The sequence below is a fragment of the Petaurus breviceps genome, unplaced genomic scaffold (assembly GCF_028583685.1).
Source record: "Petaurus breviceps papuanus isolate PSGF00001 unplaced genomic scaffold, PetGlider_PUasm1.0 218, whole genome shotgun sequence".
In the NCBI taxonomy this organism is placed as follows: Eukaryota; Metazoa; Chordata; class Mammalia; order Diprotodontia; family Petauridae; genus Petaurus; species Petaurus breviceps.
In genome coordinates this window covers 9271039-9286927 of record NW_027185872.1, presented here as the reverse complement: position 1 = coordinate 9286927, position 15889 = coordinate 9271039, and the positions used below count along the sequence as shown (strand labels likewise).

Genomic DNA, 15889 nt, shown 5'->3' with positions numbered 1-15889 from the left:
TGTTTATACACATTACACTTAACAGAGCTACAACAATATCTATACACATTGCCAGCACTGTCATCTCAGTTCACTTTCTGTCTGACAGGGTAACACAAATCAGCAGACAAGGCTTCTGTCAGAGAAATCAAACACAGATCAACAGGCAAGTCCCAGGACTTCTGTTAACAACAGTAAAATCTCTTTCAGGGCTTCTGTCTAAGAATAATAGGGTGCTTTTGTCTGACAGAACAACAGACAGAATGCTACAGAGTGTTGACATCACAAACATTCTCTGTCTTTCTCTTTCTCTCTGTCTCTGTCTGTCTCTCTCTCCCTCTGTCTCTCTCTCTGTCTCTGTCTGTCTATCTGTCTCTCTCTCCCTCTCTCTCTGTCTCTGTCTGTCTGTCTGTCTGTCTCTCTCCCTCTGTCTCTCTGTCTGTCTGTCTTCACAGAAAGTAACACATATCAGCAGAGCACCCAAACCACAAGCATTCTCCCTGTCAGTTCTGCTTGGTCCCAGCTTTGCTGGAACTTTTCTCCGCTCTGCTCCTTCCTGTTCCACCCTTCCTTGTTCCACTCTTTCGGCAAGCTCCTCCCACCATGAGCTCCATGTGATGATGTTAGGCCTATTAAGGGCAGGGAAGATCTTCAAATTCCCTTAGGCTTATTAAGGACAGGGGAGGTCTTCATCATCTAAGATTCTGTTCATCTCCTTGACTTCTTTCTTGTTTATTTATTGTTAGGTTCATCTGGTTCTGAGAGGGGAAGTTTGAAGTCCTCCATTATTATAACTTTTTGCTGTCTATTTCCACCTATAATTCATTTAACTTTTCCTTTAAAAATTTGGATCGTATAGCATTTGGTACATATCAGTTTGTTTTTTGATATTAACTTCACTACCTATAGTACCACTGAACATAATGTAGCATTCCTGTTTCTCTCTTTTAATTGAATCTGTTTTGGCTTTGTCCGAGGTCATGATTACTACCCCTGCTTTTTTTGTATCAGTTGAAACATATCAAACTCTACTTCAGCCCTTTATTTATTCTCATGTCTGTCTCTCATTTTAAGTGTGTTTCTTGTAAACAACCTATTGTCAGATTCTGATTTTTGATCCATTCTATCCATTTCTGTTATATAGGTGAGTTCATTCCATTCACACTCAAAATTACAGTTCCTTGATGTGCATTTCCCTCCATCCTGTTTTTCTTCACTATTTTCCTCTCTTTTTACTCTATCCCTTCTCAAACATCTAATTGACTTCTAGCCACTAATCTGCAGTCCTTCAAAGAATCCCTCTTTTATCCTCTCCCTTCACTTTGCTCTTCCTTAATCTTCCAAGAGACCTTCTCTTATCTTGTTCCCTCACCCTGTTTCTTTATATGTTAGGAAGACTTTTATACCCTTCTGGGTGTACGTTATTCCCTCTTTAACCCAGTTCTGATGAGAATAAGGTTCTACCACTACCAGCCCCCCTAATTCTACTGTAACAGTTCTTCCATTCACTTCTGATTTGTATGAGATAGTTGCTCCATTTTGCCACTCCCTACTCAATTCAACTCTTCTTCTGTCTGTGTAGGCTCTTTCAAACTACCCTAGTAATGATAATGTAAGAGTTACGGATAACATTTTCTCATAAAAAGTAAACAGTTTGACCCGATTAAATCCCTTGTAATTGGTCTTTCATGTTGCCTTTTTGTATGGTGCTTCTGTGAGTTTTCATCTTGGAATCTCTTTCAAGTGGTGATTGGTGAATTCTGTTTCTCCCCCTCATTCTTAAAACTTCAGGGCAATTTTCCTTAATAATTTCTTACATTGTCTCTCCTAGATCTGTTCTCCAGGTCAGTTGTTTTTCTAGTGGAGATGTCTCATATTTGCTTCTTTTTTTTTATTCTTTTGATTTTGTTTTATCATTTCTTGGTGTCTTATGAAGTCACTAGCTTCTCCTTGCCCAATTATAATTTGTAAAGAATTATTTTCATCCGTAAGTTTTTTTTAATCTGTTTTTCCAATTGGTTTACTTTTTCATTATTCTTACATTTTTTTCTTAATTTTTCCTCAAACTCTCTTTATTAAAATTTAAAACCTTTTTTAAGCTCTTCCATGAAATCTTTTTGGACTTGTGACCATTTTACTTTTTTTTTTTTCCATTGAGATAGAAGTATCTGTGTTAACTTTACTTTCTTCTTCTGAGTTTGAAGCTTGATTTCTCTATACCATATTAGCTGTCTATGGTCAGGTTCTTTCTTTCTGACTCACTCATTTTTTAGTGGCTTATTTCTTAACTTTGTGTTAGAGTTGGACTCTAGTCCTGTGGCATGGGGGATAATGTCTTAGGTTCTGGGATTTTTGTCCTGTTGTTTTCTGAGTTCTTTTTGGGGACCTGACTTCAAGGACACCTTTCTACCCCAGAGCCAGGACCAGGGCCCCTAGGAATGCTGTCACCCCAAATGCTCTTACTGCCTGTGGCACTGGTAGCTGCAAGCCTTCAGCTCCCCTCTTTCCCCTGGGACTAAAACCAGGCCGCCACCTCTCCATGACCACATTTACCAGTGTGACTCACTCCTCCTCACCGACATCCACAGCCTGGGGACTGTATGTGGTTAGCTCCTCTAGGAGGTGTGTCCAGCATCAGTGGAGGGCCCTGGAGTCTTCCCCACACTATCCATGGGATAACAGTTCCTAATGCCAAGTCTGCCCCCAAGGCTTGCTGTTTTGTTGATTCTTTAGACATATTTGGTTCTTTTTGTTTTTTTTTGGAGGGGGTAAGGCAGGGCAGTTAGGGTTAAGTGACTTGCTGAAGGTCACATGGCTAGTAAGTGTTACCGTGTTTCCCCGATAATAAGACGCTGTCTTATTAATTTTTTTGGACAGAAAAACACTAGAGGGCTTATTTTCAGGGGAGGGCTTATTTTAATGAACATTGACAGCAATTTTAATAAACAGGTAAATGTGAACAAAAAAATGTACCTTTATTCAGTAAGCAAATCACTGGGGAAGAACAGGATGACGCGCTCACTGCTGCAGCTCTGATTGGATGCAGCTCGGAGCTTGGATGTAGCGTGTAGCGCAGGGGATCACCTTCACTACAGTAGCAATCTCAATAGGGCTTATTTTGGGGGGAGGGCTTATTTTAGAGGAATCTTACACAGTAAGGGGAGGGCTTATTTTCGGGATAGGTCTTATTATCGGGGAAACACGGTAAGTATCTGAGGTCAAATTTGAACTCAGGTCTTCCTGACTCCAGGGCTGCTGCTCTATTCAATGCGCCACCTAGCTGCCCCCTTTAGACATGTTTGTACTTCAAGACCACCACCCCAGTGTCCTCCCAGGTTATCTCAGGCTGGACAGTTGCTTTACCCAACTCTTTATTTTTTCTGTTGCTCCAAAGTTCACTTTGAGGCATTATTTTAAGGGAATTTGGGATAGCCAAGTAATTTCTGGCTTTATTCCAGAATTCCCAGAATCCTCTCTGATTTCACTGTAGTTTCACAAAAAAAAAAATCCCCAAACAAACAAAAGTTGAAGCCATCACCAGGCTCTCCCTCTTGGTAATCTTTCATCGCTGAGGCAGTTTTCCCCAATAACATCCTCTTTCCTCTTCTCCTTGCCAAGCCTTTCTTGTTCCCACGTCCCTTGTCTTCTCCATTGCACTTAATCTTCAGGCCCTCCCTGTCCCTGGCTCCTTCTTTCCCTGCTATCTTCATGCATGCTTATGTCTCCCCCAGCTTTCAAAAAGCCCCACTCTCCAGGATGACCTAGTGCCTGCCCTGGCCTACTCCAAGGTCCTCCCACATCTCCTGATGCTCTGCCTTGGCCCTGGCAGTTCCCTTAGGCCTGCCACGTAGGGGCCTTTCCTGATGCTTCTGTCTCCTCTCTGTGGATCTTTTGTGTCCCCTGGTAGAATGTCAGCTCCTTGAGGGCAAGGAATAGTCCAGGACTGGGGAACCTGCAGCCTCAAGGCTGTATGGGGCCCTCCAGGTCCTCAAGTGCAGCCCTGTGCCTGAATCCAAACTTCACAGAACAAATCCTCTTAATAAAAGGGTTTGTTCTGTAAAATTTGCACTATCCAAAGACTGCAGCAGGGACCTAGGAGGCATGCTGCCTGCCCCTGCTTTCTTTTTCTTTGAATCGCATTCACTAGGGTGTCTGATAGCAAGCACTCAGTAAATGCTTGTTGATTCGCTACTTGGTTGAAGGAAAATGAGGTGTAAGGGAGGAGCTGAGGCCTAGACTAGATGAGTGACCCACCCAAGGCAGCCTGAATTCTTGGGATCTCTGCTGCCTGTCCTGGAAGCATTTCCTCTTCGCTGATCCCCATTAATACTGTTCCCATCCATTTATTCTGGATGAGTTGGTCTGGGCTCTCTCCTTTCTCTGCTCCCCTTTGCTGGCCGAGCCAGTTTCTGGGCTCTTTCTGTCTCGTGGTTGTGTTGGCTAATTTTGTTTAGGAGATGGGGATTGTCTCTGTCAGCATTGGTTTCTTTATCCATTCCCAATTGTCCCACCTTGATTGCTTATGGGGTTTTCCCCATTATTAGAAATTTTTATGCCTTCTGTCTCAACAAGTAATCAGGCAACCCTGAGCCCCTTATGAAGCAGTTAATTTATCAATTATGAACGAAAAGGAGAGCTGTGTGCTTCAGTTGTAACGCAGAGATGCTGGCATTGTCATTCACCAGGTGTTGTCAGCTCTCCATGCTGCCTTCACTGGGCACACTGAGCTTCTTTGAATTCTCCTTTTTTATACTAGAGATGAAGTGGAATCACTTTGGTTGGACAGCATGTCATCTCATTGGTGTTCTTGTCATGTCTCTGTTTGGAGAGCTGGTCTGGTGGTACACAGCAACTAGGTGGGACATTCATTTCCACAAGTGCCTCCTGAGACAAGGACAAGCTTGGCCTCTAGAAAATGATGTTTTACCAGGGGGGTGGGAGGTGTACTTGCAACATGCACATGGGTAAGCAAGTAGATACTGTACCAGAGTTATTGGCAGGGGTAGAGCGCCACTGGGATGGCAAGGGTGAGGGTAGGAGCCAGGGACACCTTCGTGGAGCAGCCAGGCTTCAGTGGAAGAAGGCATGGAGGCAGTAGCTCTGAGGAGCTAGTGTGGGGAGAGGAGACACATGGGGGGCAGCAAAGGCTGACTTCTGATACCAAGGCAGCAAGTCTGAATTTTGTCTGGGAGGCAGTAGAAGGCCACTGAAGACTCCTGGACAGGGGGCAATATTCTCAGACCTGCTTATACTTTAGGAAGATTACTTGTAAGTTCTGTGGATTGGGGAGGGGAAGAGAAGAAGAAAGAGAGAAAGGGACAGGGGCAGAGAGAGAGGAAGGAGGGAGGGGGAGAAAAAGTGAGGAGGGAGGGCAGGAGGTGACAAGGGCCTGGATTGGGCTAGAAAGTGGAGGGACGAAGAAGAAAGGAATCCTTGGTCAGTAGCCACTACTTTTTTTTTTGAGGGGGGAAGGCAGGGCAATTGGGGTTAAGTGACTTGCCCAAGGTCACATGGCTAGTTTTGTGTTAAATGTCTGAGACTAGATTTGAACTCGGGTCCTCCTGACTCCAGGAGGAGCTCTATTCACTGTACCACGTAGTTGCCCTGAATAGCCACTTCTTTATGGTCAGTTTTGTTGATGTGATTTTATTGCATGTTCTCCATGTCTAAGGCCTCAGAATTCTCCTGTTGAAGAAACTGTTTGTGATAAATGTGATTAAGTCTTACAACCCTTTGACCTTTTTGTTTCCCAATCCACAAAGAATATAAATCAGTAAACATTTATTAAGCACTCGCTATGTGCCAGGCGTTGTATTAAGCATAGGGGACACAAAAAGAGCCAAAAGTTTCAGCCCTCCAGGAGTTTACAGTCTAATGGCGGAGCCAACATACCAACACATATGTACAGAGCAAGCCATGTGCAGGACAAATGGGAAATAACCAACAGTGGGAAAGCACGGGACTTAGGAGGGGTTGGGGAAGGTCTCCTTTAGGGTTTAAAAGAAGTCACAGGGTCAGTCGTTGGAATGAGGAGGGAAAGAGGTCCAGGAATGGCAGACAGACAGAGAGAACGCCTGGAGCCAAGCAGGGTTTTGTTTGTGGACCAGCCAGGAGGTTGGAAGCATTGGATGGAAGAGGAGATGCTTGGGAGTGAGGTGTGAGAAGACTGAAAAGATGGGAGGGGACAGGATATGAAGGACTGTGGATGCCAAACAGCATTTTGTGTTTGCTCCTGGAGGCCATAGGGCCAAAGGGTTTATTCAGGACAGGGGAGGGAGGAGGTGTGTGACGTGATTAGATCTGTGTTTTGGGAAAATTAGTGACTGAAAGGAGGATGAATTGGAGGGGGAGAGATGTTGGTAGGTAGACATTCTCTTCACCCCCACCCTACCTTCAGCAGCTATTATAGTCTAGGTGTGAGGTGATGTGATCATAGGGTGGGAGCAGGATCAGAGGAGAGAAGGGGGCACATTAGACAGAGATGTTGCAAAGGTGAAATCCAGAAGAGATCCTGCAGAGGTGAAATCCATGAGAGATGCTGCAGAGGTGAAATCCATGAGAGATGCTGCAGAGGTGAAATCCAGAAGAGATGCTGCAGAGATGAAATCCATGAGAGATGCTGCAGAGATGAAATCCATGAGAGATGCTGCAGAGGTGAAATCCAGAAGAGATGCTGCAGAGATGAAATCCGTGAGAAATGTGCAGAGATGAAATCCAGAAGAGATGCTGCAGAGATGAAATCCATGAGAGATGCTGCAGAGATGAAATCCATGGGAGATGCTGCAGAGGTGAAATCCAGAAGAGATGCTGCAGAGATGAAATCCGTGAGAAATGTGCAGAGATGAAATCCATGAGAGACGCTACAGAGGTGAGATCCATGAGAGATGCTGCAGAGATAAATCCATGAGAGATGCTGCAGAGGTGAAATCCATGAGAGATGCTGCAGAGGTGAAATCCGTGAGAGATGCTGCAGAGGTGAAATCTGTGAGAAATGTGCAGAGATGAAATCCGTGAGAGATGCTGCAGAGATGAAATCCATGAGAGATGCTGCAGAGGTGAAATCCAGAAGAGATTCTGCAGAGGTGAAATCCGTGAGAGATGCTGCAGAGATGAAATCCATGACAGATGCTGCAGAGATGAAATCCGTGAGAAATGTGCAGAGATGAAATCCATGAGAGACGCTACAGAGGTGAAATCCATGAGAGATGCTGCAGAGATAAATCCACGAGAGATGCTGCAGAGATGAAATCCATGAGAGATGCTGCAGAGGTGAAATCCATGAGAGATGCTGCAGAGATGAAATCCAGAAGAGGTGCTGCAGAGATGAAATCCAGAAGAGATGCTGCAGAGATGAAATCCAGAAGAGATGCTGCAGAGGTGAAATCCAGAAGAGACGCTACAGAGGTGAGATCCATGAGAGATGCTGCAGAGATAAATCCATGAGAGATGCTGCAGAGGTGAAATCCATGAGAGATGCTGCAGAGGTGAAATCCGTGAGAGATGCTGCAGAGGTGAAATCCATGAGAGATGCTGCAGAGGTGAAATCCATGAGAGATGCTGCAGAGGTGAAATCCACAAGAGATGCTGCAGAGGTGAAATCCAGAAGAGATCCTGCAGAGATGAAATCCAGAAGAGGTGCTGCAGAGATGAAATCCAGAAGAGATGCTGCAGAGATGAAATCCGTGAGAGATGCTGCAGAGGTGAAATCTGTGAGAAATGTGCAGAGATGAAATCCGTGAGAGACGCTACAGAGGTGAAATCCATGAGAGATGCTGCAGAGATAAATCCACGAGAGATGCTGCAGAGATGAAATCCATGAGAGATGCTGCAGAGATGAAATCCATGAGAGATGCTGCAGAGGTGAAATCCGTGAGAGATGCTGCAGAGGTGAAATCTGTGAGAAATGTGCAGAGATGAAATCCGTGAGAGATGCTGCAGAGATGAAATCCAGAAGAGATGCTGCAGAGATGAAATCCAGAAGAGATGCTGCAGAGATGAAATCCAGAAGAGATGCTGCAGAGATGAAATCCAGAAGAGATGCTGCAGAGATGAAATCCAGAAGAGATGCTGCAGAGATGAAATCCAGAAGAGATGCTGCAGAGATGAAATCCATGAGAGATGCTGCAGAGATGAAATCCGTGAGAGATGCTGCAGAGGTGAAATCCATGAGAGATGCTGCAGAGGTGAAATCCAGAAGAGATGCTGCAGAGGTGAAATCCAGAAGAGATACTGCAGAGATGAAATCCAGAAGAGATGCTGCAGAGATGAAATCCATGAGAGATGCTGCAGAGATGAAATCCAGAAGAGATGCTGCAGAGATGAAATCCATGAGAGATGCTGCAGAGATGAAATCCATGAGAGATGCTGCAGAGGTGAAATCTGTGAGAAATGTGCAGAGATGAAATCCGTGAGAGATGCTGCAGAGGTGAAATCCATGAGAGATGCTGCAGAGATAAATCCATGAGAGATGCTGCAGAGGTGAAATCCAGAAGAGATTCTGCAGAGGTGAAATCCGTGAGAGATGCTGCAGAGATGAAATCCATAACAGATGCTGCAGAGATGAAACCCGTGAGAAATGTGCAGAGATGAAATCCATGAGAGACGCTACAGAGGTGAAATCCATGAGAGATGCTGCAGAGATAAATCCACGAGAGATGCTGCAGAGATGAAATCCATGAGAGATGCTGCAGAGATGAAATCCATGAGAGATGCTGCAGAGGTGAAATCCATGAGAGATGCTGCAGAGATGAAATCCATGAGAGATGCTGCAGAGGTGAAATCCAGAAGAGATTCTGCAGAGGTGAAATCCGTGAGCGATGCTGCAGAGATGAAATCCATGACAGATGCTGCAGAGATGAAATCCGTGAGAAATGTGCAGAGATGAAATCCATGAGAGATGCTGCAGAGGTGAAATCCATGAGAGATGCTGCAGAGGTGAAATCCGTGAGAGATGCTGCAGAGATAAATCCACGAGAGATGCTGCAGAGGTGAAATCCACAAGAGGTGCTGCAGATATGAAATCAATAAACCTTGACAACAATTTGGGCAGTAAGGAGTCCAGGTGATACCTAGGTTGGGAACCTGAGGAACAGGGAGAAGGGCATTACTCTCAACAGAAATAGGGCAAGTAGGAGGGAAGGGAGGGAGGGTTTAGGGGAAAAGATCACGAGTTCTGTTGTGCACATCCTGAGTTTAAGATGTGTACTTGCTGTCCAGTTAGATAACTGAAAGGCAGTTGGAGAAATGAGATTGGAAGTGAACAGGGAGATTGGGGCAGGACAGGTAGACTAAGAATCATCAGTAGAGATGGTAATCAGATCATGGGAGCTGATGAGCTCACCAGGTGAAGCAGTATAGAAGGAGAAGAGAGGAGGGCACAGAACACACCTTGAGGGACATCTGTTGTTAGAAGGCATGGTCTGGAGAAGGATCTAGTAAGGAGACAGAGAGGGAGGAGAACTGGGTCAGGGGTGGGGGGAGGAGGGGAGAAAGGGTGGTGGTCTGAAAACCTAGAGAGAAGAGGGAATTCAGCAAGAGAGAGTGGTCAGCCGTGTCAGAAGCTGAAGAAAGGTCAAGGAGAATGAGGATTAAGAAAAGGTCATTGGATTTAGTGCTTAAGAGATCACTGGTAATTTTGGAGAGAGCAGTTTCAGTGTAATGAGGTCAGAAACCGGATAGGGGTTGTTAAGAGAGAGTGAGAGGAGAGAAATTGATGGCCACTGTTGTGGACGCCTTTGCAAGCAGTGTAACTACAAAGGGCAGAAGAGAAATACGATGATTGAGGGAATGGAAGGATCAAGTGAGAATTTTTTCAGGGTGGGGGAGATGTGGGCATGTTTGTAGGCTGGAGGAAATGAACCCACGACAGGGATAGATTGAAAATAAATGATCAACCCTGATTGAGCTTCTAGGAGGATACAGACCACTTCGTCCTTGAATTTTGAGGGTAGGACTGAGCCCAGTTTGACTTTGAAGTGTCCATCCTCCAGTATGCTGTCTGCCCTCATATACCCATACACAGAACACACACTTCTTACAGGAGGGAAGAGAAAGACTGGGGCTCAAAACCCTTTTTCCCAGATGGGCAGGGGGAGACTTCTGGGTACCTTCTGCCTCCATCCACCTCCCTCCATCTTCAGCGACTCTTTCTACCTGTCTCCCACAGCCAGCTCAGAGCAAAATGTAGACTGGAAGCAGAGGCCGGAGGAGAGGGAGCTCCATTCCCAGATCCCAAAACTGTAATGCATTTTTTATTTTGACCTTTTGAGTCCTGTGATGTGTTGATAATAAAAAAAGACTTCCCACTTAAAAAAGAAAAAGAAAAGAATTGAAAGAGTAGGGGTGACAGAAGGGGCATCTGTTGGAGGAGGCAGGTGTAATGGGCTCCCTTGAGCAGGTCGAGGGCTTGGCCTTGGTCAGGAGTAAGGCCACTTCATCATGGGAGACAGGGATGAAGGAGGGAGGGACAGAAGGCACCTGAGTGATGGGAGATGAGGAAAGGGAGAGAAGAGGGAGCTCATGAGAACGGCTTATTTTTGTCTATAAAACATGAAACCGGGTTTACAGCTGGGAGAGTAGGGGGAGGGTAGCCATGGGAGGTTTGGAAGGGCTGCTGTGGAGAGTGGGGGAGGTAAGATTGCCTGGTGGTGGTGAGGGCCCAGCTGAGGGACCCTGTCTGCGTGGCTGTGGGATGTTCTTCAGCAGCATGTGCGCATGTAAGAGTGGTGGGAGTGACCCAAGGCTGAGGCTGGACTGGGCATTATTGGCAATATGATAAGGGCTTGAGGGATTCAAGAGAAGAGGACAGTGCAGAGTTCAGTTGGCTCACCAAGGAGTCAAGATGGACAGAAGAGGAGAGGGTGGTTGGTGCAGGGGAGGGGTCGAGGGATTGGAGGGCATGTTGCAAATGAAGAGCAGGGTTGTTTAAGGGAGGGCCAAGGGAAAGGTGGAAAGCTCAGAGTCTTCACCATAATGGCTTGATTATTTGGTGTGGTCCCAGATCTTCTTCATTCCCTTTCTCATTCTTGGCCTGCTGAGGTCGAGGACAGGTCGTTTTCCTTGGGGTGGACCCTTGAGGGTATGCTTCATGAGACAGAGTAGACTCTGTGTACCATGGGGGTTGTCAGGGGCAGTTTTTAGGGAGACACATGCTGCCTTTGGGACTTTAGTCCTGTCCAGATGTGTCACTGAGGAGACCCATGTTTTTAAGGATATTAAAGATAATAAAGATTCCTGCGTTCACTCTCCCCGGACCGTTCCTTGGTAGAAAAAGAGGCAGCTCAATGGCTTTCCGGCCATTCCAGAACAGACGTTTTTACTCCTAGCAGGTTTGTTCAGAGCTGTGGGGCTGTGTGTCCAGCAGAGGTGCCCTGTGGTGTCTACCCTGCCTTCTGAGAAGGTCCCCTCTGTCCTAGTGGGGGCTGGTGATTCTGGCCAGCTGTGATGCCTGGGCTTTAATGACAGCCACGACTGCTCTGGGCATCAAGGTGGCGGTATGATGAAAAGAGCTGGTCAGTGACTGAGAAGGCCTAGCTTGGGAGGCCTCTTGTTCTCTTAGCTTTGGAGGATACAGCACTTTTATTCACTACACGGTTTTTGAGATAAAAACTTGTTTTCTATGGCAGGGCAGATTAGTCTTTCACTGAAACCCTTATTGAGAAGAAATGTGCTCAATAAGGGTATGAGAAAAAACTTGTTGGCCCGGGGACTCCGTGGTGGGTAGGCAGGCTTAGCTGCCGGAAGTCCAGGTGTGTTCCTGAGTGCTTCCCACCATCAGTAATGGAACAAACTGGTTTAAATTTGCAGACAGTGGGAGCAGCTCACCACTCCCCAAGTACGCCTCCTCACCCAAGCCCAACAACAGCTACATGTTCAAGCGGGAGCCACCGGAGGGGTGCGAGCGAGTGAAGGTCTTTGAGGAGATGGCGTAAGTACCCTCCCCACCCTTGTGGGCCTACGCAGCTGCAGGAGCTAAGGAGAGGGGGAGCTTCCCAGGTGGGTTATAGGGAAGGGGCTATTCCTCTGTGATTGCTGAAGGCAAAGGAGAAAAGAGGCCTGAGAGAGATCCAGCCTTTAGAGGAGAAGTGGTGCCACTCCCCGCCCCAAGCCAAACGGGAGCGGGGCTCACAGACTCCTCATGATTTTCTGAATAGCAGGAGGTAGGGAGGCCCCCTGGGTCTGTTCCTTTTGAGATGTGGAGCTTCACCCCTCCTGACTTGGGGCCTAAAGCTAGGGCCCCACCGTTCTGCAAGCTCTGTGTGAGGTCAGGATCCTTTGTTCTTTGTTGTTCATGGTGTCCTTTTGTCCTCTCTAGGGCTCGCCAGCCCCTCTCAGCCCCTCTCTTTTCGTGTCCTGACAAAAACAAGGTGAATTTCATCCCAACCGGCTCTGCCTTCTGCCCCGTAAGGCTCCTGGGCCCTCTCCTACCAGCCTCGGACCTGATGCTCAAGAGTTCTCCAGCCTCCGGCCAGAGCCCAATCCTGAGCACCTTGACCGTCGAGCAGCTGTCGGCACGGGTGGCCTTCTCGTCTCTGTCAGATGATACCAGCATTGTGGACTCAGTGGCAGAGGTCACGATCCCACCGCCGTGCCCAGCCCCGCCACCCCCGCTGCTGAGTGAGCGTCAGGCTGAGGAGCGGGCCTCGTCTCAGAATTACGTGGCCATCTAAGCAGGGGAGCAGGCCCTCACCCTCAGAAGCCCAGTCAGCACGACCGCCCAGACGTCTGCATGGAGCGGTGACCTTTCTTGATAGAACAGAAGACGTGTCAGGCTCCCAGAGGATCTCTCATCACTGTTCTTGAGGGGGGGGGACAGGCCTTGAATGGAGCATTTTTACATTTTTATTTCTTTGTGGAAAGCGGTGATGCTCACTCAGCGTGTAGATCATTCGGCATTTTCAATGGAGACGATGCATTTCCTAGTGTGTCTGATCAGACGAGCACGTCCTGCAGTCTGTTCCAAGTCCTTCCGTGTCAGAAAGTTGCCTGTCCGAAGGGAAGCCGTCTGGCTGCGTTGTGTCCTGTGGAAGAGGGTGTACTTGAGCATTGTGTTGACAATCGATGCAGGTGTTTGTGATTCACACGATGCACACAAGATCCCGGCCTGTCTCACAGAGCCCACCCTGTGGCCTCGTTTCAGGTACTTCAGCTGAAGTCTTACTCAGGTAACTTGGAATGTATCGTATTGGCAAAGACAAGGTGTCACAGCAACATCTCTCTGCGTTAATCTCTTCTTATTCCATTCCGCTTGGTGGGAAGAAGACTGAGAAGGGTGATCCTGGGCAGGGCCAGCCAGCAGCAGCAGGAGGTAGAGCCCCCTTCTCAGGCAGCAGCAAGAGGATGGGGTGAAGAGGGGCATTCTTTGTGACTTGTGCAAGGTTGAGAAAGTTGCCAGGAGGCATGCCGCACTCAGCGTTCGCGCGACTGGGAAGGACTAGAACATGCAGGGACATCACAGGGCGGCCAGGAACGCTTCATTCACGTCTCCGGCAAATCCGTGTTGCGTTTCTCCTCTGGAAACTGTCTCTTTGTTTTCTGGCTTAAAAGGGACAAGCTTGTGGTCGCCCACCTCCACCCTCGGCAGCATCAGATGCACCAAGTGGCATGCGGGCCCAGAGATGGCCCTGTTCTCAGACTAGCTGGAGGAGGCTTCGGTGACTTCAGGCAGCAGCTCTTTCCTTTAGACCATCTCTGTGTCTTTGTCAGCGTGGTCAGTTCTGCTGGTCTCCTCCATGTGGGAAGCCCTGGGCAGATGGGGCCTGAGCCGGGAGAACCAGGCAGGGCCCAGGCTTCTCTGAAATCTTGCTCTGGGCCCAGGGAAGCGGCTGGATCGCCTTCGGCTCCCACTCCTGGTGAAGGTTGCAAAGGAATGAGGACGGTGAGGGAAAGGGTCTGTGTGTGTCTGGGGCGGGGGTCAGCCATCTGAATGCTCGCTGCCTCCCTCCCCCCAACATCGGCTGGTCTGGTTGGCCAGCGTTCAGCCACGGAGCAGAGGATGTGGTCCTCTTGTGTTGTTTTTCAGATCTCTTTCACCCCAGTGTTGTCAGGCCTTGGTAAAGAGGAGAGGGAAGGAGGGAGCAAAGGTCAGCGCCACAGTGTGTACGGGAGCTCCAGTGACCGCCCAGTGCTGAGGGAGGGGGACGGGGGGGGAGGGGAGGAGGATCCCGGTCCCTGGAGCGTTGGTTTCTCCATGGCAGTTCCCAGAAGCCGCTGAGCTCAGATGCCCACACCCTGGGCTCGGAGGCAGCTCAGACGTCCGGTTTTTGTCCATCGCTGTCCTAGGAAGCCCGGCCACGACACGCCGCGGCTTTCTTTACATGAGGACAGATGTGGCTTTTGTTTTGTACTTTTCCAGTAGAGAAATTCCCGTGTCTTATTTAAATAAAGCTATTAGTAAAAAGTAGTCCTCTTCCTGTGTTTGGGGGGAGGGAGTGCACAGGGTGGTGCTGTGGGGTGCCCCTTCTGCCAAGGACCAAGGCAGCCTCCTCTCTTGTGGGATCCCATCGTGGGCTCACATGCATGTGCTCCCAAGAACCACCAGGCGACTGATGTTCCCCACTGGAGCCTGGTGCAGACTTGAGGGCTTTGTGGAGGGGGATGGAACTTCCACCATCCATGACTTTATACCCAAAGGATTTGTGAAAATGAAGTGTTTTTGAGACAGAGCAACCTCCAAGGACGTGGTGCTGACATTGTGTGTCCTGGGGCATTTCTTCAGTTTAGAGAAAGGAAAGAGGCCTTTTTAACTCACACTGGAAGGGTCGTGGGCCCAGGGACTCCCCTAGCCCATCCAGCAAAGCTAGGGGGAGGCTGGCCAAGGTGTTCTGAGTCTGGTTACCTTCACAGACCCTGCTGTGCCAGCATGTCAGAAGGCTAGATGAGTTCCTTTAAAGAGGGTCCGGGGGCTTCAGTGGCCTGCAGGCATACAGCGAGTTAAAGGTGATCCTCAGCTGCATCGAGAGGCCTGATGTCTGAAACAAAGGAGCAAACAGCATCGCCCAGGTCAGACCAGGCCTAAAGTGTTGTGTTCTGAGAGGTAGAGTTTAGGAGTGAGTGCATTCCAGACACATGCCCGTGAGTGAAGCGGCAGAAAGAGCCGCGAAGGGGAGTGGTGGGCAGTAACCTGGAAGTCAGTCACATAGGGAAGAAAGGCAGATTGAAGTCCCCATCTGGACAGGCTCTAGGAAGACGGGCACACTGAGATGCTGGTGTAGCTGCAGATTGGTCTGGCAGTTCTGAAGAACCATTTGGAATTAGGCCAGGAGAATCATGTCAGTAGTTTGTGCCCTTTGAACCTTGTGCCAAGGCAGGGAGGGGAGATAGACTTCTGAACAGCCAAACCAGAAACCCTGTGGGTACCAAGCCACCAACAGCCCTAGCACAGCATGCCCACCCACAGGTGTGCAGAGCCTAAATTAGAGCATACAGATGTCAGATACCCTGTGCCACCGGAAAGGAGGAATTAGTCTTGGATGGCAGAGGAGTTTCCTCAATGAAGGGGGGGTGGCATTGAGTTCTACAGACAGCCAGGGGCAGTGCAGGAAAGGTTCATTGTCAGAGGTGGAGCTTAAAGTGGGCCTGGGATTCTGCAGGTAGTCCTAGGGATCAGTGTGGGCAAAGGCAGGGTGGTAAGAGACAATGGTGTAGAAGGGGACATAGCCCAGATCAGTCTGGTGGTCAGTCTTAGAGGGACAGCTGGGAGCCTGTGGGCAGGTATTTCAGATGTGGGGAGGGTCTGCTGGCCGGGAGAAGACTCTTAGGGCTAGTCCATGCTGAGAGTGCAATCCAAAAAACCCCAGAGATCTTTTGCAAATGAACTAGTCTTGAGCTTCTTGATGACTGGTGCATGTGGAAGACCAGGGAACGTGGTCTCTGTCACTAGATTTCAGCAAGTATTTGCTGGTCTCATGTC

General features: G+C 48.3%; 1 protein-coding gene across 1 annotated transcript in view; it reads left to right on the top strand.

The window, feature by feature from the left end:
• GLCCI1 (glucocorticoid induced 1) overlaps window positions 1–14380 on the top strand; it is a 64308-nt gene extending 49928 nt beyond the window's left edge. The window contains exons 7-8 of the mRNA XM_069094459.1: window positions 11785–11905; window positions 12293–14380. Of these exons, the coding sequence (XP_068950560.1) occupies window positions 11785–11905; window positions 12293–12647 (476 nt within the window). The 3' untranslated portion in view covers window positions 12648–14380. The remainder of the gene's footprint in view (window positions 1–11784; window positions 11906–12292) is intronic.
• The last annotated feature ends 1509 nt before the right edge of the window (window positions 14381–15889 follow it).